Below are 25,401 nucleotides of genomic sequence, written 5' to 3'. Positions count from 1 at the left end.
GAGTGGACCTCCAGGAGAAATCCTGAGGCTTCCAGGAGAAATCCTGAGGCTTCCTCAGCCTCGGTAGGTTGGGAGTCTACAGAGAGTATTAAAAGGACGCAAAGAGGGCCAGACCCTGTGGCCTCGTGGTTAAATTTGGAGCGCTTCATTTAGGCGGCCAGAGTTTGGTTCCTGGGCGTGGACCTACACTACTCTGTTAGCAGCCGTGTTGCCCTGGCGGCCCATATACTAAAAAATAGAGGAAGATTGGCATGGGTGTTAGCTCAGGGCCAATCTTCCTCAGCAAAAAATAAAAGGACTCAAAGAGTAAAACAAGAAAAGTTTCCTACTGCAAAGTAAGTGCCCATTTACAAAGGCTGCTCTGCTCACAGACGTGTTCCCGTAGCTCGTTATTCTCTCTGAGCTCTAAGGTTTGCTCCTTGTGCTGACAGCTGAGATAAGTGTGTGTTCCTCTTGGGATGGACCACTAGATCGTTCTTTTTTTGTCTCTTCATAATTTGGAAACTCAGCATGGCCTTCTGTCCTTCTACTTTGAACAAAAAACATTAATTACTTTTTTTAGGAAGTTCAAAATTCCCTAACCAAGTTTAAAGGATTGGGATCATTGGCCTAAAAATCCCAAGGCTGAAACTGACTAGATAGTGGTCTTAAAAATAAATGTTAACAATAAGAAATGATATGGCAAGGCATCCACATGGTGCCTTCTGCTCTGTGAAAGCATTTTCAAATCTGTCATCTTACTGGGTCTTTAAAACAACTCTTGTCTGAGAGGTGGAAAGGAAAGGCGGACAGGAAAGGTATTACCACTCCATCTCACAGACTAGTTGACTAAGGCACGAATGAACCACATGACTTGTCCTAGGAGATGCAGGGAGTTCACGGCAGAATCTAAACCGGAAGCCAGACTCTGGCCCTAGCGGACAGTTCATGTCTCCGTGGGTGGATTATTACTCAGGGATACAGCTGCAAGTGCTAAGTTGACTTATACCATCATCTTTTTTGTGTTTTGGTGTCCAAATGAGTAAAATGGGAATAATACAAGTACCTACATCATAGGGTTTTGGCGAGGATTATTGAGTGAATCTAAGTAAATTACTCAGAGCAGTGCTGGGTACACAAGCAGTGCTGAGGAAGCATTAGTAATTGCTATTATCAGCATGTAAAGGGGGCTAGAATACATCTAAATCAGAGTTTACTAGCTTTGAAATTTCATGTCCGCTGAAAGCACTGTTTCTAAGTCTCTTTAAGTCTTTCTTGGAGCGACAGCACTGCCCCGAGGAGATGTCTTCATCCCTGAATTGCCTGCTAATTATGGCTTTACAGCAACACACAGGTTTCTCATGCAGAAATTACCCCTCCTTTTGAGACTTAAACAGGAAAATTATTGGAAATCTGTGGTTTCTTAAGCAATCTGTGACTCCTCAGGGAGCTTTCTCTGTAATTGTTTCTCAGCCTCTCCCTCTGGGTAATAGGTTCTGCCTACCAGCTGACATGGAACTTTACCAACCGAGCCCATATCAGTCTGGCCTGGGGTGGGGAACAATGAGATCACACTATCAAGCTTTCAAAGGCCTGAAAAACAAGTAAGTGATTAAAGGATGAGGTTTAAAATTTTTTCACCTACAGCAACAGTTGGAACAAAACCTTCCACAGCAGCCTCCAGGCTGAAATTCCAAACTGGCCAATAAGCAACACACAGGTAAATTCCAGGCTCTCTTACTATTTCCAGCACAGTAATAACTCTAACATCAGGGGAAACGGCTGGCTCACAGGAGGTGGTTGTCAATTGAAATATAGCTCAGTTGCCAAGAGAAATTTCGGAAAGTCCAAGTACTTGTGGAATCAGACGAAAACAATCTTCCACTTGGAAGCAACCCAAACCTGGCACTGATAAAGCACTGTGTCCTTAGTCAGGGGCTTCCCTCCAAGGGAGCAATTAGAACTGTAGAGACATTGATACATGCTAACCTTAGGTGACCTTCTCCAACCACTCTCACAATTTAGAATGAAGAAAATCAACATGAGAGGCTGCATGAGCCTTCTCCTGGCTTCTCAATCACTCTAACAGCTAATGCTGAAAAATGACTTATCTTGCTTTCCATTTGTTCTGACACAACTGTTTGCTTCTTTTCTATCAGAGTCAGCTGAAAACTCTCCTGGCTATTGGTGGCTGGAACTTTGAGACTGCTCAGTAAGTTTTTCGAGATGACTTCCTCCATTGATTTTACTACAAGGCACTGGGACTACCGAGGCAGTCCCTCACCCTGCCTTCTTTGGGTCTCCTTTAGCTTCGCCTCCATGGTTTCCACTCCTGAGAACTGCCAGACTTTTATTGCCTCAGTCATCAAATTCCTGTGCCAGTGTGAGTTTGATGGGCTGGACTTTGATTGGGAGTAGACTGGCTGTCGTGGGAGCACACCTCAGGGGAAGCATCTCGTCACTATCCTGGTGCAGGTGAACTGCATTCCGTATCATTTTGACTGGAAACCACACAACGAGTCTCATTTGAAAGATCATTGAAGCTGTATAGAAAACCTAGCTCCCTAAGTGGGAAATAAAGGACCTGGAGACCCTATTCTAGTGAGGATGCTGAAGAAAGAAGGATGAAAGAGATTCATTCAAAGAGTTGTCATGGAAGTCAACTTATAGTTGATATTCACAGACTTTCTCCTACTCATGTATAGGAAATGCATGAAGCTTTTGAGCAGGAAGCCAAGCAAATCAACAAGCCCAGGCTGACGGTCACCGCTGCAGTAGCTGCTGGCATCTCCAACATCCAGTCTGGGTATGAGATTGCCCAGCTATCCCAGTGAGTGATGAGTTGTCCCACAACACCTCTGTATGTCACTTGTGCAATAGACGCTCATCCTTGGTCTGCTTGCTGCTCAGAGACCTTGTTTACGAGGCTTTGGAAGTGGTATCTTTTGCCTGCATAGGTGTGGAAATGACCATCAGAAATTTTTTTAAATCCTTTACCCCACCTCAGGTACCTGGACTATATCCATGTCATGACCTATGACCTCCACAACTCCTGGGAGGGCTGCACTGGAGAGAACAGCCGCCTCTACACATACCCAACTGACGCTGGCAGCAACACCTACCTCAGTGTGGTGAGTCCCTGCGCAGATGCAGATGCCGGCCAGAGATGATGGTGTAAATCACATGGAGATTCAGGGACAAAAGGCATCATAAATTTAGTAATTTTCTTAAATGTGAAATTAAGATGTTGTAATTAATTAATTAGTTCTCATTTACTAAAAATTCACCAACTAATTAATACTGTACTGGTAATTTCATCAGATAGGAAATAAGAGTAATAGCCAAAGCTTTTTTTAATGAAAGAAAATGAAGTACTCATTACTCATATTTCAATGAATTACAAAGTGCTTCTCCCACCTTTCCCCTATTCCTGTTCCATTTTTCCCTGTCTATTTTCTACTATTATAATCTCTTGCAAATGTGTGCCACAGAATTTCAGGCATTCACCGGTGGATCATACCAAGAAAATCATGAGAAAAAGCTTACACCTTCTCTCATGTATTTTTGGTGGGAAGGGTGTATCTAAATCCTACATATTGGTATGTTATTAGAAGAATCAGTTGAGATAGAGACACACCACTTCAACAGAGGTACGTCAATGATGCTCTAAAATACATCGCAAATACTTTATACAGCAGGTACAACCATACAAAAAAGCTCAAATAATAACTAGTTACTAGGCCATCAGCTGGGTCGGGCCTCTAGCTAACCAGCTGCCATTGCAGGATTACGGCATGAACTGCAGGAAGGACGATGGGGCCCCAGCTGAATAGCTCATTATTGAAGTCCCAGCCTATGGACACACCTTCATCCTGAGCAACTCCTCCAATACCGGCATTTGCGGCCCCACCTCTGGCACTGGTCCTGCTGGGCCCTGCACCAGGCAGTCTGGGTTCTAGGCCTACTGAGGTATGCTCCTCATACCTCATAGAGAGAGGCAAACGTGGCTTTCTCTGACTGCCAGGGTAGTCTTTGATTTAGGAGCTTCTCCTCAAATTAAAAATAAATGGCTCAAATGTGACCTAGAATCAAAATCCTGAATGAACTGAGAAATTTGCTGATAGAGCTCCAGACCTTCCTTTGCAAGTAGATTTCATGTGCTCCCTCCCTTCTTCCCTTCCCCCATGCCTTTCACCCCTGCCACCTGGGCACTTTGCCTACCTCTTGACCTTTTCCTTTTATCCTCTTAGAACTGTACCTTCCTGAAGAATGGAGCTCCTGAAGTGTGGGAGGCCCCCGAGGATGCTCCCTGTGCTTACAAAGGGAATGAGTATCTTGGATATCACGACACCAGGAGCTTCAAAATCAGGGTAGACTCTGTGCTGGAGACTGTTGTTGCCTGTTGTTTCTTCTCATTTGTAGCCCTGGAACCACAAATTGGCCTTGATGTTGAACTTAATTGATTTCTCTCTAATTACCACAGGCTGATTGACTGAAGAAGAAAAACTTTGGAGGTGCCATGGTCTGGACCGTCTGTTTGGATGACTTCCTGAGTACTTTCTGCAACCAGGGCAAATTCCCCCTGATCACCACCCTGAAGGATGCCCTGGGCCTGCTGAGTGTGGGTGAGTTAGCAGGTGAGAAAGGGCACTAAGCCTCAAACTTGAAAGAAATCTCCAAGGCTTCTTGGAAGTCAGAGGACCATTATATAAGTGATTCTATGACTATTGCTCTATTCATGTTTGGTAATGATTCAATAATGGTGGGAAGAACAGTGTTCTTCACCATTCATTTATCCATCCATTCATTTCACAAGCAATTTTTTGAGCATCTATTATGTATGCGACACTGTGGAGGTACCACAGGGGATCTCAAATATTTAAGTCACAATCTTTACTCTATAGACATTCACAATCTAGTTGGAGAGAGAGGATTGATGCAATTAATGGAGTTGATGAACAAAGAGGAAAGGGGAAGGAGGGTATACCAGATCAGGAGACTAATTATGCAGAGACGTAGAGGCAGGAGCTAAGGTATCACTGACTAAAAGCAGGAGGGCTCAGGATCTGGTTTCTTTCTTTCAGGTTGCAAAGCCCCAGCCCAGCCCATTGCTCCCATTGTGGAGGCTCCCAGTACAGACAGCTCTGCAGGCAGCCTCAGTGGCGGTGGGTTCTGTGCCAACCAGGCTGACAAAAATGACCCAACAACCCTGACCCTGGGACAAAAATGCCTTCTACAGCTGTGTGAGTGGACAGACTTTCACTCAGCACTGCCAGTCTAGCCTAGTCTTTGATGCCTCCTGCTCCTGCTGTAACAGGTGACATGTTTGCCATAGCAGGGAGGCCAATCTGCTTGGAGAAAAGGGAGCAAGGGTTAGGGTTAGAGGAATCATAGGGGAAGTTATGGGAGATGTGGTCAGGAGAGAACAGATTGTTTAGGACAGGGGTCTACAAATATTTTCTGTAAAGGACCAATTAGCAAGTATTTTAGACTTCGTGGGCCATAAGGTCTCTGTTGCAACTGCCTAACCCTGCCACTGTAGTAGTGTGAACACGTTCAGAGACGACACGTAAATGAAGAAGCATGACTGGGTTCCAACAAAGTGTCATTTATGGACACTGAAATTGGAATTTCATAGAATTTTTATGTGTCATGAAGTATTGTTTTTCTTTTTTTCCCCACCCATAAGAATTGTAAAAACAATTCTTAGCTCACAGGCTACTGTACAAAAACAAGTGGTAGGTTGGACTTGGCCCTCGGACAGTAGCTTGCTGACACCTGGTTTAAGGCCTTATAGGGCATTATTGGGACTTCACTTTTACTCTGAAAGAATGAGGAGACTTTGAATGCTTTAAGTGGACAAATGATCTGATTTGACTTCTATCTTTAAATAACGAGTTAGCTGCTTTGCTGAGAATGCACAGTTTGGAGGCTCTTGCAGTAATCTATGAGAGAGCTGACAGCTCAGACCAGGGAAGCAGCAGTAGAGGTGGTCAGAAGTGATTGAATTAGACTGTACTTTTAAGATTTTTTTTTTTTTTTTTTAGCTAGAAAGATTTCTTTATGGATCATATGTAGAATATGAGGGGAAAAAAAGAAGTCAAGGATAATCCCAACATTTGGCCTGAGAAACTGCAAATACAGAATTGTCAACTGAAATGAGAAAGGCCAAAGGTAAAGAGGGTTCTGGAGGAAGGCCATGAATTCAATTTTGGAAATGTTGAATTTAAGATTCCTATTGGATTTCTAAGTGGAGATGTTGAGTAGGAAGTTGGACATAAAATTTTTGGAGTTTGGTATGTAGTTGGTATTTAAAGTCAATAGATTGGAAGCAATCATTAAGAGAGTGAGTACAGGTAGGAAAGGAGCCCACGGACTGAGCACTGGGCATCCAACATCCAGAGGCTGGAGAGAAGAGTAGGAACAAGTAATGAAGACCAAAGAAGGAGGGATGTGTAAGGGAGAAAACCAGGAGTCAAATGTCTGGAAAACCAAGGAAGCAAAGGTGTCCGGGAGAAGAAAGTGATCAGCTGTGTCCGTTACTGCTGACAGGTCAAGTAGGACGAGGTCTGGGAACTGACCATTAGATTAACGACACGTAGGTCATTAAGAAGGGTAGGTTTAGTACATGGCTTGGTGGCAAAAGCCTGAGTGGAGTAGACTTAACAGAGAATGGAAGGAAAAAAATTGAAGACAAAGTACACAAAACTGTCTGAGTATGCCTCAAAGGGAAGCAAAGAAATGGGTGAAGAGCAAAGGATTATGGAAACTAGAAGCTGAATTATGTTTTTAAGTTCCTACTTCAATTTTAGAAGTATGAAAGATAAAAATTTAACACTCTTTCAATACCTCTCACCTCCTGATTTTTAGGTTGTTATTTTCACTTAGTCAAAATTTTTAATATCACCTTGTTTTATAACAGAACGACCATCTCATATTTAAATGAACGTGCTGTTCATCACAAGTACTTACACTACAGCTTCTCATTGGTTTTGTTTTTGTTCACCAAGAAGGGGTGGCAGTAGTTGTCTTCCATTTTCTTGCATGCATGAAAATGCCTGACTGTTGCCTTTATATTTGATCAATAGCTTGCTGGACATAAAAATCTTGGTTTACTCTTTTTCTCAAAAATTTGTTAAGTATTACTCCTTTTTTTTTCTGCCATTGCATATTGAGCTAGTTCTTTCCCCACGACTTTCCCATTTACTTTTTTTTAGGAAGATTAGCCCTGAGCTAACATCTGCCACCGATCTTCCTCTTTTTTTGCTGAGGAAGACTGGCCCTGAGCTAACGTTCGTGCCCATCTTGCTCTACTTTTTTATATGTGGGACGCCTACCACAGAATGGCCTGACCAACGATGTGTAGGTCCGTACCAGGGATCCGAACCAGCGAACCCCAGGCCGCCAAAGTGGAATGTGCAAACTTAACTGCTGTGCCACCGGGCTGGCCCCTAATTTACTTTTTGTTATTGTTGTTGGATGACTTTGCAGTTGTATAGTTCTTTCAAGCAATGCTGTGGCTGCTATAATCCTTGAGTCCATTCATATTTAAGAACATCTGCCTGTTCCCTTTGAAACAGGGAAAATGTTTGAACAATTCCTTGGCAGAGTACAACATGACAAGTTAATACTCCTTTTTCTTCAGAACTCTGTTGGTGTAGATGAAACCTCTTAGCACCATTTCAAATTGTCTCTGCCTTACCCTTTGATTTCAGCCACAGCTGCAGCAACCAGTTCTGCACAAGTTTCAACCACCTTCATGGAGTCATACTACTCTGCCTTAGACCTGTGTTGTGCAATCCTTGCTTCCCACTCTGGAGCTTCTCTGATACAGACTTCCACTAAAGCATGGACAACCTAGACATGCAGAGGAGTTAATGGCAACCCTGGGAGTCAGGGGAACATTGTGTTTCCACTTTTCTTCCCTGGATGGTCTAGAAACACATTTATAAGACTTCTCAGACCGTCTCAAGGGGTTGAGCATCCAGTTGCCCCTAGCAGTGGCCAACTTGTAATATATTTTTGTATTGGCCCTCCTTTCTTCCCTGTTTCATTCCTTCATCTTTTACTCTTGCTCCCTGAATTCCACTCCCAAATAAATTACTCTCACAAGAGCTACTTCCAGGTAAACCTAGTCTTAGACCGTAGGCATTTCTCCATTGTATTCTGGCATTGAATAATATAGTGGGAACATCTGAGGCCAGTGGGTACTCACTACCCCTTCATAAACCCATACTTTTTAAGTTATTTGATTTTTTCCATCTGGTGCCTGAATAATTAATTATTTGTTCTTAAATTTCAATAACTTAACCAGAATTTGCCTTAGTTATGATGATTCCTTATCAATTTCTCCTGGAAGACAGTTGAGAAGTAAGTGTTAACTTAATTGATGCCTTGCAGGATGGCTCCCTAGAGAGGAAATTTGCCTGCTGCGTCTGGAAACCAACTATAGCCCACAGTCTAGGGTTTAATGCAATCCATCCTTGCAGAGAGCTGACATAGTAGATCAGGACCTCAGCCAAGTTTCCACCAAGTAGTGGTGCTGTAATCACAAGGGTTGGATCACACCAGGGGAAGGCTGAGTGTTATCCCAATTTATGAATGCTGAGATAGTGGACAGAGCTGAAAACAAGGTTCTGCTACACCATACTGCTGTTAGATCCTATACCCTAATCTCACTAGGAGGAATTTGGTTCTTTAATCATTGAGAAGTATAAAAACCCCAACATCCAAGGCCCAGGGTCTCTCTCTCAGACCTAGATTTGCACTCTGCTAGATCGCTGTGTGCTGCCCAAGAATAAGATGGTTATGGGCAGATCATTCACCTGCTATTGCTTCAATATCTGGGTTTTCCTCCAATAAACATAGTTCCAGAAAGACTAGTCTCCATGCTGTTTTACTAGTCACCCTTAATTGCTTGAGAGGTGGTACAAATTGCTGAGTATCAGACTTAGGGCATCCATCACGGCCTTCTAGAAGTAAGCCAAGTGACTTGGGATTAGAAAAGTCTGCCTAGAGTATTGTGACCCGTTACCTTTGAAGATTGTTGTGGCAGTCACAGAAACTGGTCCTCCAAATCCTGAAGGTCCAGTGTGATGAAAAGAGAATGAGTGGTTAAGACCACCCAGCCTAATATTCCATAGTTGTTATTAGTAACCTTGAAGGAAGTTGCTCAAAGGAGAATTGAAGGGAGCCTGAGTCAGCATCTCTGGTGAAATTACAATTTGAAAATTCTGACTTGTTGAATGTGAAATGATTTTTTTTATATGGCCTTATGCAAGCAGGATCAAACAAATAAGCCGCTTCTCTGACTCTCTTTCTTTGACTGGTAAAGTCAGTTCAAAATGGCATGGGTTTTTAGGACATTAGAGTGCTACATGCCCCAGTTAAATGTGGGCAGAAAAAGAGAAAGACAAAGTATGTGGCTTATGTGATTAGTTCCCCATAACAGGTGAAGAAGATAATCCCAAGGTGGGCTGATTGAAGTAACAGAGCTGCTGGGTTGAGTCCTATTGATGTTACATCTTAGAATTCTATGTGATTATGGCTTTTAGATAAAGAGTTTAAACATGATAAAATTGATGATAGTTCTTATCCTTGTTTAGGAAAAAAATACAAGCTTACAGGTACCCTCTCAGTGACTGTCAAAGGACAGGTACAGCTAGACTTATCACTTAGTGAGTAAGACAGAGGGAACGTTAGGGGACAGCATATCTAAAACACACGATGGTGAAGAACTCAAAATCATAGCTATTTCTACAATATTGACAGCAAAGTGGTTGACCAAATGGGGTAGCACTGGGGCTTTGTCATAGCCAACCACTCCCTGGTACTTCCTGACTTGACGAGTTGGAGGCATTAGCTTTCTAACTGGAGATAACCTCCACACATGTCAAGCAGAGAAGAGATAACTTTATTTATTCTTGTAATGTCTGCTATGGACAGAATTGTGAGCAAAATGCATATGCTGAAGCCCTAACCCACCACGTAACTGTAATGGAGATGGGGCCTTTAAAGAGGTAATTAAGGTTAAATGAGGTCACCAGGTGGAGCCCTGATCCAACAGAACTGGTGCCCCTATAAAAGAGGAAAAGACACCAGAGATCTCTCTCTCTCTCTCTGCGATGTGAGAATATAGCTAGAAAGCAACTGTCTACAAGCCAAGGAGAGAGCTCTCACCAGAAACTGAACCCTGTTAGAACCTTGCTCTTGGACTTTCCAGCCTCCAGAACTGTGAAAAAATAAATTTATGTTACGTTACCCAGTCTACGGTATTTTTGTTATAGCACCGTGAGAAGACTAAGACAATGTCCAAACCTAATCTGATAGCTATTTCGTGTCTCTTATTACCCACAGAGGACGGGACAAGAGAATGTGGAGAAGTCAACTCGAAGACAAATTGCTTAAGCCTGGTGTTCACTTCCAACTGGTAGGCTAACTGGATTGTTTACCCAATCCTATAAATGTCCTAAATAGAGCCATTCCCAGCAACAGTCCATCTGTTCTCAGCCATCTGTTAGGAACCTAGGAATGTGAGGACAGGAAGCTTTCTGGTGCTGAACAACTGTGATTTGGGGACCCAATCCAGATATTCCTTCCCACACCCTTCTCTTTTTATTCCTGCAACCCTGACTCTCTTGGCAACTGTGAAATCAGGACTGCACCCTGTGTTAAGGGATGGGTGGAGACTAACCTGGGTCACTGCTATCTCTACCTGGCTGTTGATGGTCTACTCAACTGCAGCTGTGAGCATTACCTTTACTCTGCTCTGAGCCGAAAACTCTGCTGTGTGGGCACTGAGCAGCCATTCTTACCCTGGTGCTGGTGCAGATGAAGTGCTCCAACTAAGGCCATGACCATGGGAATGGGAAACTGTTGATGCAGGATTCCCATCTAGGTGATGGCCCCAGGCATGGACGAAATGCCATAGATATTTATGGAAGAAGAAAAATTTCCTTGCTAGGTAGGTAGGAAGGAAACATCTGAAGCCATGTGAGATCAGGTGGCGGATGCATTCTCACAGTCTTACACTAGATCTTCCCAGGAAAATTATTACTCGAGTTGCCCCAAGTTCTTAGATGCAATTGTCACAGGTGGTGGATTCCTCTGCTAATCTTCATGATACTGAATCTACCATCCAGAATTGGGTACAGTCAGGGAGAGCCAGTGACCATTCTGGTAACTCCTAATGTCACTATCCTTTTAGAATATTCTATTGAGTTACACCACCTAGTGTCTGCCAATGTAACTGACTGTCAGTGAAGGATCCTAGATTCTAGGACTAGTAGGCCATGAAGGAGAAATTTTCTTCCCTCTGGGATGGTACTGGCTCCATGCTCATTGGAGCCAACTTGGGATCAATGTTGTAGTCATCAATCAGTTTTTTCTTGACCTTTGTACTGCATGGCCTTGTTCAACTCCATATAATGCTTATGCCTGTTAGTAAGGAGAACAACCAATGACTGGTTGACCCTGGCTATACATGACACTTTCTGGTCTGTATGATGTCCCATCAGGGGTTCTTCCTTGTGAATGAACATCATCCTTTGTTGGCCTCAGGTGAATGAGACCTGCACCCTACAGAAGTTTCACCTAACCGTTCTTAGCTTTCCAGGACTCTGTGGTCATTATTTGCTCTGAATACAAAGAAGCCATGGGACAGGAGTCAAAGTACTTCTCAACTTCACTTATAGTCCCATCTTTGGGTGATGAGTTTGTTAAATGTGATGAGTTTATTAAATGTGATGGATGACATTAGCAATTCTAAAAGATATTAGTGAGATACAACAATGGTCCAAGAGATGAGACAAAATTAAATAGATAATCCTCAGCTCCTGTATTTCATTTAAATTAAGTTGAAATCATTACATATTACACATTTGTTGATAAAAATTCCTTGAAATGCCAAGAACTGTGCATTTATCACTAGACATATGAAGATGAATAAAAAATAATACCTGCCATCACAAATTATATTAAATCTCCAGACTAGAGAGAAAATGACAAGTACCCAGAAATCAGTCCTGAAGACACAGAAATATGTAATCTAAATGGCAGAGAATTCAAAATGGCTATCATCAAAAAACTCAACGAGTTAAAAGAGAATGTAGAGAAACAAGTCAATGAGCTCAGCAGGTACTTCACAAGAGAGGTTGAAACTATAAATAAGAATCGATTAGAAATGTTGGAGACAAAAGATACAATCAATGAGATAAAACAGAATATGGATTCCCTGAACGCTAAGGCAGACATCATAGAGGAGTGAATCAGAATAATCAAGGATAGACATATTGAAATGCTCCAGATAGAAGAGGGGAGAGAACTAAGACAAAAAAGGAATGAAGAAAGTCTCTGAGAAATATCTGACTCAACTAGGAAATGCAACATAAGAATTAGAGGTATTCCAGAGGGAGAAGAGAAGGAGAATGGAGCAGAAAGCTTGTTCAAAGAAATAATAGCAGAGAACTTCCCAAACCTGGGAAAGGAGATGGAAATCCATGTGACAGAAGCTATCAGATCTCCTAACTTTGTCAATGTAAAAAGACCCACTCCAAGGCATATAGTAGTGGAGCTGGCAAGTGAATGACAAAGAAACAATACTAAGGGCAGCAAGGCAGAAGAAAATAACCTACAAAGGAACCCCTATCAGGCTTTCAGTGGATTTCTCTGCAGAAACCTTATAGCCTAGGAGAGACTGGAATGACATATCCAAATATTTAAAGGACAAAAACTTTCAGCCAAGAATACTCTATTCAGTGAAAATATCCTTCAGATATGATTGAGAAATAAAAACTTTCTGAGATAAACAAAAGCTAAGGGAGTTTGTAGCCACAAGCGCCACCCCCCAGCCCACAAGAAATCGTCAAGAAGGCCCTCATACCTGAAAAAAAAAGAGAGAAAGGGGTTACAAAGCATGGAGTGAGGAAATAAATAGGTAGACAAAATAAAAAAAAAAATTGTGGCTATTCATCCAAACAGGTTAGCAAATACTCAAGTATAACATTAAAGATAAAGGGAAAGAAAACACCAAAAACAAAGATAATCTTGTCATTTTAACCACAAACTCACAACACAGGATGGAATAAGATGTGAGAAAAAGAGTTTAGGAGGGGAAGAGGCAAGGGACTAAATCAATTTAGTCTAAGGAAATAAGAGGCCATCAGAAAATGGACTATCTTATCTACAAGATTTTGAATACAAACCTCATAGTAACCACCAAAAAAAAAAGCAGAACAGAGACACAAATAATAAATAAGGAGAAAACAAAGAAACACAATGTGAAAAACTACATAACGCAATTAGTAGACAAAACATGTGGGGCAAGAAACAAAGGAAATTCAGGAGAACTGGAAAATGAGTGATAAAATGGCAGCATTCAGCCCTCATATATCGATAATCACCTTAAATGTAAATGGATTGAATTCTCCAATAAAAAGATGGAGAGTGGCAAGATGGATTAAAGAACAAGACCCAACAATATGCTGTCTCAGGAAACATCTCAGCTCTAATGACAAACATAGGCTCAGAGTGAAGAAATGGAAGATGGTACTCCAAGCTAATGCCAAACAAAAGAAAGCAGGTGTCATAATACTTATATCAGACAAAGTAGACTTCAAGATAAGACAGGTAAAGAGAGACAAAGAGGGGCAGTATATAATGATTAAAGGGACACTCCACCAAGAAGACATAACACTTATAAATATCTATGCACACAACACAGGAGCACCAAAGTACATAAAGCAACTATTAACAAACCTAAAAGAAGATATTAATAATTACATAATAATAGTAGAGGACCTCAACACTCCACTCACATCAATGGACAGATCATCCAGACAGAAAATCAACAAGGAAATAGTGGAATTAAATGAAAAGCTAGACCAGTTGGACTTAATAGACATGTATTGAACACTCCCTCCAAAAACAGCAGAATACACATTCTTCTCAAGTGTGCATGTGCATGGAACATCCTCAAGGATAGATCATATGTTGGGAAACAAGACAAGCCTCAATAAATTTAAGATGATTGAAATAATAACAAGCATCTTTTCTGATCACAATGCTATTAAGCTAGAAATTAATCACAAGAAAAAAGCTGCAAAAAGAACAAAGATGTGGAGACTAAACAACACACTATTGAACAACCAGTGGATCATTGAAGAAATTAAAGGAGAAATCAAAAAATATCTGGAAACAAATGAAATTGAAAACATGCCATACCAATACATAAGAGATGCAGCAAAAGCTGTATTAAGAGGGAAATTCATCACAATACAGGTTCACCTTAACAAACAAGAAAAATACCAAATACGCAACCACAAACTACACTCAACTGAATTAGAAAAAGAAGAACAAACAAAGCCCAAAGTCAGTAGAAGGAGAGAAATAATAAAAACTAGAGCAGAAATAAATGCTATTGAAACAAAAAAGGCAGTAGAAAGGATCAATGAAACAAAGAGCTGGTTCTTTGAGAAGATAAACAAAATTGACAAACCCCTAGCCAGACTTACAAAGAAAAAAAGAGAGAAAATTCAGATAAATAAAATTAGAAATGGAAGAGGAGAAATAACAATGGATACCACAGAAATACAACACATTATAAGAGACTACTATAAAAAGCTATATGCCAACAAAATGAACAATCTAGAGGAAATGGATAAATTCTTAGACTCTTACAACCTCCCAAAGCTGAATCAAGAAGAAATAGAGAATCTGAATAGACCAATCATAAGTAAAGAGATTGAAACAGTAATCAAAAGCATCCCAAAAAATAAAAGCCCAGGACAGGAAGCTTCCCTGGAGAATTCTACCAAACTTTCAGAGAGGATTTAATACCTATCCTTCTCTGGCCATTCCAAAAAATTGGGGAAGATGGAATGCTTCCTAACACATTCTATGAGGCCAACAGCACTCTGATACCAAAGCCTGACAAGGACAGCACAAAAAAAGAAAGTGACTGATGAACATAGATGCAAAAATCCTCAACAAAATATTGGCAACCTGAATACAGCAATACATCAAAAAGATCATACATCATTATCAAATGGGATTTATACCAGGGGTACAGGGATGGTTCAACATCCACAAATCAATCAATGTGATACACTACATTAACAAAATGAGGAATAAAAACCACATGATCATCTCAATAGACTCAGAGAAAGCATTTGACAAGATCCAACAGCCATTTGTGATAAGAACTCTTAACAAAAAAGGGATGGAAGGAAATTACCTCAACATAATAAAGGCCGTATATGACAAACCCACAGCCAATATCATACTCAATGGGGAAGAACAGAAAGCCATCCCACTGAGAACAGGAACAAGATAGAGTTGCCCACTATCTTCACTCTTATTCAACATAGTACTAGAGGTTTTGGCCAGAGCAATTAGGCAAGAGAAAGGAATAAAAGGAATCCAAATAGGGAGTGAAGAAGTAAAACTCTCACTGTTTGCAGACAACATGATCTTATATATAGAAAACCCTACAGAATTCATCAGAAAACTATTAGAAATAATTTAAAATTACAGTAAAATTGCAGAGTACAAAATCAACTTACAAAAGTCAGTTGCATTTCTATATTCTAATAATGAACTCAAAGAAAGAGAACTCAAGAATACAATTCCATTTACAATCGCAATGAAAAGAATAAAATATCTAGGAATAAATTTAACCAAGGAGGTGAAGGACTTATACAATGAAAACTATAAGAAATAATTGAAAGAAATAGATGATGACATAAAGAAATGGAAAGAGATTCCATGCACATGGATCGGAAGAACAAACATAGTTAAAATGTCCATACTACCCAAAACAATCTACAGATTCAATGCAATCCCAATCAGAATCCCAAGTACATTCTTCACAGAAATAGAACAAAGAATCCTAAAATTCATAGGGACCAACCAAGGACCCAGAATTGCTAAAGCAATCCTGAGAAAAAAGAACAAAGCTGGAGGCATCATAATCCCTGACTTCAAAATGTACTACAAAACCATAGTAATCAAAACAGCCTGGTACTGGTATAAAAACAGGCACATAGATCAATGGAACAGAACTGAAAGCCTAGAAGTAAAACCTCACATCTACAGACAGCTAATCTTCGACAAAGTTTCCAAGAACATACGATGGAGAAAAGATAGTCTCTTCGATAAATGGTGTTGGAAAATCTGGACAACCACTTGCAAGAGACTGAAAGTAGATCATTATCTCACAAAATACACAAAAATAAACTCAAATGGATCAAAGACTTGAAGATAAGTTCTGAAGCCATAGAACTCCTGGGAGATAATATAGGTAGTACACTCTTTGACGTCAAACTTAAAACGATCTTTTCTAATGCCATGTCTTCTCAGACGAGGGAAACAAAAGAAAAAATAAACAAGTGGGACTTCATCAAACTAAAGAGCTTCCACAAGGCGAAAGAAACTAGGATCAAAACAAAAAGACAACCCACCAATTGGGAGAAAATATTTGCAAATCATATATCCAACAAGGGGTTAATCTCCATAACATATAAGGAACTCACACAGCTGAACAACAAAAAAACAAACAGCCCAATCAAAAAATGGGCAGAGGATATGAACAGGCATTTTTCCAAAGAAGATATACAGATGGCCAATAGGTACATGAAAAGATGTTCAACATCATTAATCATTGGGGAAACGCAAATCAAAACTACACTAAAATACCACCTGACACCTGTTAAAATGGCTCTAAGCACTAACACTAAAAATAGCAAATGTTAGAGAGGGCGTGGAGAAAAGGGAACCCTCATACACTGCTGGTGGGAATGCAAATTGGTGCAGCCACTTTGGAAAACAGTATGGAGATTCCTCAAAAAACTAAACATAGAAATACCACATGACCCAGCTGTCCCACTGCTAGATATCTACCCAAACAACTTGAAATCAACAATCCAAAGTAACATTTGCACCCCTATGTTCATTGCAGCACTATTCACAATAGCCAAGACATGGAAGCAATCCAAGAGCACATCGACCAATGATTGGATAAAGAAGGTATGATGTGTATATATATATATATATATATATATATATATATACACAATGGAATACTACTCAGCCATCAAAAAAGGACAAAATCATCCCATTTGAAACAACATGGATGGACTTGGAGGGTATTATGCTTAGTGAAATAAGCCAGAATGGGAAAGACAAACACCATATGATTTCACTCAGATGTGGAATATAAGCAAACACATGGACAAAGAAAACAGTTCAGTGGTTACCAGGGGAAGGGAGGTGCAGGGTGGGCACAGGGGGTGAAGGGGAGCACCTATGTGGTGACAAACAAGAAATAATGTGCAACTGAAATTTCACAATGATGTAAACTATTATGAACTCAATAAAAAAAAAATAGAACCTGCCACCAATGAGCTTACCTATTAGTAGGAGACATAGACTGTAAACGAATGACACAAAACACTATTCCGTGTATAATAAAAGTATGCATAGGTTATAAAAAAATCAGTTTCCTAAGCACATACGAATGAGATTTGACTTGAGTCTATTTCATGTGAGAGGTTCCATATGAAACAACAACATGATAAAATTGCTGTGAGAGATGGTACTGTCTTAGGCTGCATTAGTGGAAATATAGAATTCAGCAAAAAGAAAGCTAAATAAAAAAATAGATAAAACACTGGACTAGAAGTCAGAAGCTCTGAGCTCGAGTTCAGGCTCCACATCTTACTGCGTAACTTTGTCAAACTCTCATCCTCAGTTTCCTCATCTGTAGAGAGGAACAAGAAACGGACAACAAAGTCTAACTTGCCTCCCTGTTGGGGGAGTAGTAAGAGTCAACTGGGCTAGAAGAGGTCAGCAAATCTGTCATCTGTTGACCATCGAAATCCTTTGCAAGATAACCTCAGATATCTTGCAGCGTATGCTTGAACGTCTCCAGAGCAGGAAATACACCACTTTTGAAAAGTCGGTTCCCTCACTGGCAAATTCTAATTGTGGGCTTTTTCAAGTATGAGCATTTTTCTAAAATTAAAAAAAAAATTGATTTATAGATTCCTCACTATAAACACGCAGAGGATAGTGGTGATAGTTTTCCTCCTCTGCCAACTGAGGAAATATGTAGCAAAAAGCAACTAGAATTTTCAAAGGAATTGGTATTTTCTTTAAAAATCTGTATTTCAAAAATACTCTAGTAAATTCTTATTTGAAACATGTCAGTCATTTAATCCACACACAAATGTTAGAAAACTCCCCCTGTGCCCACAATTGTTCCTCAGCTACTCAAGGATTTGAGATCTTTAATTTGGGAATAGTCATGCATCACTTAATTATGGGGATATGTTCTGAGAAATATCTCGTTAGGCGATTTCATCATTGTGTGAACATCATAGGGTGTACTTACACAAACCTAGATGGTATAGCCTACTACACACCTAGGCTATATGGTGCTAATCTTATGGGACCACCATTATACATGTGGTCCATCATTGACCAAAATGTCATTATGCGGTGCATGACTATAATAATAATAGCTACATTTTATTAAATACCTAATATGTTCTAGCTGTATTACATAGATTATCTCAGTTAATCCTCACAACAACCCTATGAGACAAGAACTATTATTATCCATAGGTTATAGGTGAGGAAATTGAGGCTAACAGATGGAATAACTTGTCTAATGTACCTAATCTAGTAAGGAGGAGAACCAGGATTGGAATCCAAATCTGTGATTCTAGAGTCCACTCTGATACTGTGTTCTGTTACATGGAAACCATTATGTCAGGCAGGTGTGGGAGAATGCTCTATGCCATTGACTAGTATTGACTATTCTACCAGTGGTGCCCCTCTTTGCATGTGAATAAACTGGCTTTCTTACTTAGATTGACTGCATGGGTCAGTCTCTCATTGTCTTTTTATGTGGTGGTCCTTCAGCTATGCATGTTAAAAATGAAGAAATAAAACTTCCATTATTCTCAGATGACATGATTAACTACACAGGAAACTGAACACGTGCACAGAAAATTCTTTAAACTAATAAGCATGTTTAATAATGTTGCTAGAATTAAATTTTATATAAAAATTAGTTACGTTTATATGCAACAGCCATAAACAGAAAATGCAGTTTAAATGATATCTTTTACAATAGAGACAAAATATATCATACCTTGGAATACATTTTTTTCAAAAGATGTGAAAGATCGTTATGGAGAAATTTATATTAACAGACATTTTAAAAGATGTAAATAACTTGAGAGGCAACCCATGTTCATGGACAGAAAGACTTAGTATCACAAAGATCTCAGTTTTCTCCAATTTTATTCCATGTAATTCCAATCAAAATTCCATCAGGGTTTCTTATGAAATTTGGCAAGTAAATTATAAAATTAAAATGAAAGTATAAAGGGCCACAATGACTAAGACATTCCTGAGGATGAAGAGCAGTGTATGTGTTGAGAGATGGGGATGGTGGCATGAGATTTGACCAGATGCCAATGTGTATGACAGATCTGAGACATAGCAATGGTATCTCAGACGTAGAAAAGATGGGTTATTCATAAATGATGCTGGGGTAACTAGTTATTCATATGGAAAAAAATGAAATTAGTCCATATGCTATACACAAAAACAAATTTGATGGGTTAAAGATTTAAATTTAAAGGCAACATTTAGAAGTTTAGGGGAAAATATAAAAGAATATTTATGCTCTCACAGTACGAAAGCATTTTTTCAATTATGATACAAAAGAAAGCAAATGATAAGTAAAAATTTGTATATGTTTGACTACATTAAAATTAAAAATGTCTTTTCATCATAAGACACCATAAAGAAAGCGAAAAGACAAGCCTTAGGGTAGGAGAAGATATAACTGCAATTCAGAATGTATAAAGTACTCCTATAAAGGAATAATAAATTTGTGGACAACTCAATAGAAAAGTAGGCAAAAGAATGAGCAGACATTTCACAGAAAAGGAAACAAAAGTGGCCAATAAACGTTTAAAAGTGCTCAGCCCTGTTAGTAACCTGAAAGATGTAAACTAAAACTACCTACCACACTGACAGAAATTTTGAAGTCTGATCATACCAAGTTTTGGCAAAGATGCGGAACAGTAGGAATTCTCATATATTGCTGTTGGTAGTACAAAAGGGTACAAATACTTTGAAAAAAAATGTCTAGCTAAATAATAAATTTTAAGATGCTTATGCTGTTTCACCCAGCAATACCATTCCTAGGTGTAAACACTGGAGAAATTTGCTCATGTGCACCAAGAGATGTGTACAGGAATGCTTATATATGTATATAGGGGAAAAAACTGGAAACAAACCATGTGTTATTCTATGCAGAAAGGACAAGTGAATCGCAGCACATTCATATAATGGAATACCATACAACTGTGAAAATAAGTGAACAGCTGCTACTTGTAGCAACTTGGATGGATCTCAAAAACTTAATGCTGAACTATAAAAGCAAGAAATAGAAGTATTATGGTATTATTTTACTTATATATACATACAGTAAAAACTAATGAATATATTAAAACTAATATTATAAAACTAATGAATGTATTATTTAAGGATACAGACATATGTGATAAAATTATAAATAAAACAAGGAAATGGTTAGCACAAAATTCAGGATAATGGCTTACTCCAGGGAAGTAAGACACACCTAACTAGGAAGGACACATAGGGTAATAGTCAACGATAATAGTATCTTATTTAAGCTGGGTCGTGCGACAGAAGTTTTCATTTTAATATTTTTCTTTAAATGTATATCTAAACTCGTGTGTATGGTACATTTTATCATAGAATTGAGAGACTAAAAATAATACAGGCGTACTGAAAAAAACTGAACAAAATGAAAGGACACACAATGCCAACACTTTTAAACCTCTGTTTATTCTACAAATCTTACGATGATGGTAATTATTTTCAACACTCGAGCGCTCAGATGAGAGGCAGGTTTGATGGGGATTCACTTGGAGCTCTTACGAGGGCTGTTTTATCTGCGGGTCATTCACATAGGGTCAGGGGTGCCAAATTCAACAGAAAATATTCACTAAATCTAAACAGCAGCTAGACCTGATGGTGCCGAGTAGGATGAACCTAGGACTACTGGCTTTGCTGCTTGTTTTTGCAAACCCTTGATTTTACCTTGATTTGACACAATTCTGGCTCTTCATCCCAACCATATTCTCCTGGGTGCCTCAGGGAAACGCCTTTCCCAGTTCAACCCGGACCACCAACTAGTCCACTGAATATAAGGAGGCAGTGCAGTGTAAATATTAGATTTCCATTCTGGAGACAGCTAGTCTTGGCACTGAATGCTGGATTTAGTGCTTAAGATTTGTCTGATCAATTTCCTCATGTACAAAATTTGGCTGATAGTAATAATCTTTGTTTATAGGCTAAATGAAATAATGCAATAGAGCCCTCTGATGAGCAGTCACTGTTTTTCAGTCACTCAGTATTCACTCTCCATTCTTTTAGAATTTCCTTTTATGACCAATCCTGATGGAAATTTAAATCCGAGTGACGTGTCCTTTCCCCAATCACAGGTTTGGTGCAAGTTCAATCGGACTATTTCTCCTATTTGATTCTTGTGTGGAATGATGCATGGATGAAAAATAAAATTGGAATTTGTTTATCCTAAGCCCTCCTCCCACTCCACTCCCCCAAGAAATGCTTCATTTCTGTCATATCAGAGGCACGTCCTACATTCTTATCTTTGATTCTGTGAGCTTCCTCATATTTTTCCAATACACTGATTTGTGCTTGTTAGAGTTGGTTTTAGTCACTTGAAAAATAAATTCTTAGTGATATAAACACCAAGAACAATCTCTGGGGCATAGTAGCTGCTTGTAGTGTTTGTTGATATAATTATTTTCACAATTGAAATCCTCCCTGGAAACTCTCCCACCAGAATTTCTCTGCTCCTGTGAGTGGAAACCAAACACTCAGGACCTAATTATCATTGGGTGAGCGGATACAATTTAATTTTTAAATATGATAAATAGAGAAATCAGTCTGGATTCACAATGTCTGCTAAGGGGCCAACATCCCACAATGGGCACCCATATGCCTATCAACTGCATTCCAGGTTTTGTTACAGGACAGTACCATTTAAGCAGTATAGACAACGTGTACTAGAGTACATGAAGTATCTCAGAGGAAGGAGAGATCATTGAGCTTCAAAGAGAGAATCTGTGCTGGGCTTTGAAGACTTATAAAAATGGAGTAGGCGGTGAGGAGAAGGAGAAGGCATTAAAAGCAAAGAATGGAGAGAGAAGGTGAGCAAAGACATGCAAGATGTGTTTGGAGACAGTGAATAGACTATTTTGGCTGAAGCAGAAATTTATTATAGGATAACGGTGGTAGATAATGTTTGGAAAGGTACGTTGCAATTTTAAACATAAAACTTTAGAAATGGTCAAATTGCAAATATTTCTATTAAAAGAGACTCTTTACAATATCATGACAATCGTCTCTATCCATCAGCAACACAAAATATCTTTTAACATCTTCTGGTTGTAATTGGGAACGATGGAAGATCTTGTTGCCCTTCAGAGGGGACATTTGGGGAAGCATAATTATATAATCATGACTTAAGGTCATTCCAAAGAACAGGTGTGGGTGGAATGTGCAGAAAGTAGCACCTAAAGATGAAAAGTTCCCTAGGCACTAATTGTACAAATTATATATGAATAATTCCATGAATAAAAAACGTTTAAAAACAGCTAAAAACTTCCACAGGTCTTTACTATTCACTTTCCAATAAAGATGTACTTTAACACCAGGCATGAAATGTCCACAACGTAAAAACATAACCACAATGTTTAAACAGATGCTTATCAACCCTGGAAACTACCAAAAAAGCTATTAAGCTGATGTCTTCCGTGGTGATGATCTCCACCACGCTGTTAGGAGATATGGCATCGCTTTGTCCTTATTGAGCAGAGAAGGTGGTTCAGTAAATTGTTTAGAGCCAAGCTGTATCCACAGTTTATCAGTTGCTCTAGAGCTGTGATTTACAATGTTTTTATAGCCTTAGAACCTTTCCTAAATGAAACCTCTAGCTCAATTTGTAACACAATCAGATCAGAAGTGCTCTTGTGGAAGCCAGGGAAAGGCATTTGGAGTTTTGCCTCACGGCTCCTAGTTTTTCTCTTCTGCTGTAAAGGCTCCTAAAAGGTGCTTCCAAAAAAAAAACCATTCCAAAGCTCCAGGAGATTCTGAATGCACTGCTTTAGAGGATGCCTTGTCTGTGGAAGGCTGTACTCATCCTACTTCAGGGAGGTGAAGCATGGAGGGATGTATAGTCATTGAGTAGAGAAATTTTAGATAATTTTAGTAAGTAGACCTTCCACAGATAGCAGACTTTGAACTCTGCGTTCAATAACATTTCTTACTGACATTGAAGGTGGAAGAAGAGAGAGCCATGGCCATTTTTGACTAAGAGAAGGGAGGTGTAGATCTATGGATGCCTTCTGTGCAAAGCCTATTCTTTGGCATCACCCCTAAGAGCCACTTGAGCTGTAACAACCTATGACAAAAGGGTGGCACCCAAGGCCTCAGAATTAGATTCTACAGGGTATAGACCATTGGTTCAAAGCACAGGTTTTTTCCTTCTCTCTAGGTCTGGCCCTTCTGTTGAAGCTCAGCTAGGTAAGTCATAGACTCTGTATTCTATTTTTGACATAGTCTTTTCTACCATAAACCTCAAAAGTCTATAAATTATTCATAACACAAATGTCTCCCTAATGTATTACATGTGAATTTTTAATATTCCAGTATTGCTTTTTAAAAAAGTATATCAAGAGATAAGCCACACTAGGGAAAGAGAGCTACTTCTATTTCACAGACGGATGGTTGTGCCATTGGGAGAATCTATTGTTTTGGATTGGCTGTCACTGCCATCCTCTTCAGCATCACCGCCTGAGAGTTGTAAATTAGTATTCATTGGGTTTCATAGGACTACTGAGCGGCTTATCTGAGATCCTAAAATGAATCCGTCAAGGTTAAAAATAAACAACCTCGGGCTGGCCCCGTGGCCGAGTGGTTAAGTCCGCGCGCTCCGCTGCAGGCGGCCCAGTGTTTCGTTGGTTCGAATCCTGGGCGCGGACATGGCACTGCTCATCAAACCACGCTGAGGCAGCGTCCCACATGGCACAACTAGAAGGACCCACAACGAAGAATGTACAACTATGTACTGGGGGGCTTTGGGGAGAAAAAGGGGAAAAAAAATAAAATCTTTAAAAAATAAACAACCTCAAGTCAGTGGCCAGTTCCCAAGTTAGAATCTTTGAACCCATCTTCAAGAGTGTTCATACCAACCACCCCAAAACAGAGAGAAGTCATGTGAGGCAAAGGGAGAGAAAAAGAGGCAGGGCCAAAACTCACGGCACATTTCAGTGGCACCTAAATCAGGCCCTTGTTCTTACCTCTTACTACCCTTGGTTTCTACCTACCATCTGACATGGTACTTCACCACCTGGGCCCAGTACCCGCCAGGCCTGCGACGCTTCAAGCCTGACGACCTCAACTCCTGCCTCCGTACTCACCTGATCTATGCCTTTGTTGGAATGGGGAACAATGAGATCACTACCACTGAATGGAATGCTGTGAGTCTCTACCAAGCTTTCAATGGCCTGAAAAACAAATAGGAAAAGGGGAACATATCTAATTTGGAATCTCCTAGGTCAGTACTTCCCAAACATTAATGTGCAAACAAATTATCTTGGATCTTCTTAAAATGCAGTTCAGATTCAGTGAGTCTGAAGTGAGGACCAAGACTGCTTTTCTAACAAACTCCCAGATGATGCTCTTGCTTCTGGTCTAGGAGCTACACTTTAAGTAGCGAGGATACAAATAACATAACACATTGCTTGCTGTAGCAGGTATTAAAAACATATTAGTTCTGCTTCTTCTGTTTATAACCCAGGAAACTGTAAGACATCTTATCTACTCACATCAGAGAGCAGAAGAGAGAGGATGCTGAAGATTACACATCTCTGAGCCCAAAAAGTCAAAAGAATTTGCTGTATTTTAATAAAGTTCTATTTTGTGTAAAAATGAAATAAAACAAACAAACAAAAATCCTGGTATCCTTTAATTTCTAATTTGTTCGGTTTAGTTATATCTAGGAGAAGTGAGGCTACAGGCCATTTCTACCGTCAGTAATGGCACTATCTTGAACGCAGCTGCTAGAATTTAAGTTATGATACCTAAGAGGAAATAAACCCCTTTAGAGTGGTATTTCTTGAAGTGTGATCCATTGACTACTCATCAGAATTACATGGGAGCACTTGATAAAAAGGTCAATCCCTACCCCAGTGTGACCGAATCAGAATAGCTGAGAAAGGAGGTTGTAAACCTGGAATTTTAATGTTGTCCTCCCACTCTGACGCTTGCACTTCATTCATTGATGTTTGAGAA

The 25,401-nt window shown here is 39.7% G+C and overlaps 2 protein-coding genes across 2 annotated transcripts in view; both read left to right on the top strand.

Moving 5' to 3' along the window:
- Window positions 1-2,065: 2,065 nt before the first annotated feature.
- LOC100062984 (acidic mammalian chitinase) lies at window positions 2,066-5,300 on the top strand. The gene is given in 7 exon segments (XM_023642062.2): window positions 2,066-2,809; window positions 2,987-3,110; window positions 3,765-3,948; window positions 4,228-4,349; window positions 4,463-4,604; window positions 5,064-5,197; window positions 5,199-5,300. Coding segments are annotated over 7 exon segments (930 nt in total). The 5' UTR covers window positions 2,066-2,687.
- Window positions 4,229-25,401, top strand: part of CHIA (chitinase acidic) — a 33,467-nt gene continuing 12,294 nt past the window's right edge. Inside the window, 3 exon segments of the mRNA XM_070267219.1 lie at window positions 4,229-4,349; window positions 4,463-4,616; window positions 10,336-10,408. Coding sequence (XP_070123320.1) covers window positions 10,352-10,408 — 57 coding nt within the window. The 5' untranslated portion in view covers window positions 4,229-4,349; window positions 4,463-4,616; window positions 10,336-10,351.

Source organism: Equus caballus, chromosome 5 (assembly GCF_041296265.1).
Source record: "Equus caballus isolate H_3958 breed thoroughbred chromosome 5, TB-T2T, whole genome shotgun sequence".
Lineage (NCBI taxonomy): Eukaryota > Metazoa > Chordata > Mammalia > Perissodactyla > Equidae > Equus > Equus caballus.
This window is presented reverse-complemented; position numbering and strand designations above follow the sequence as displayed.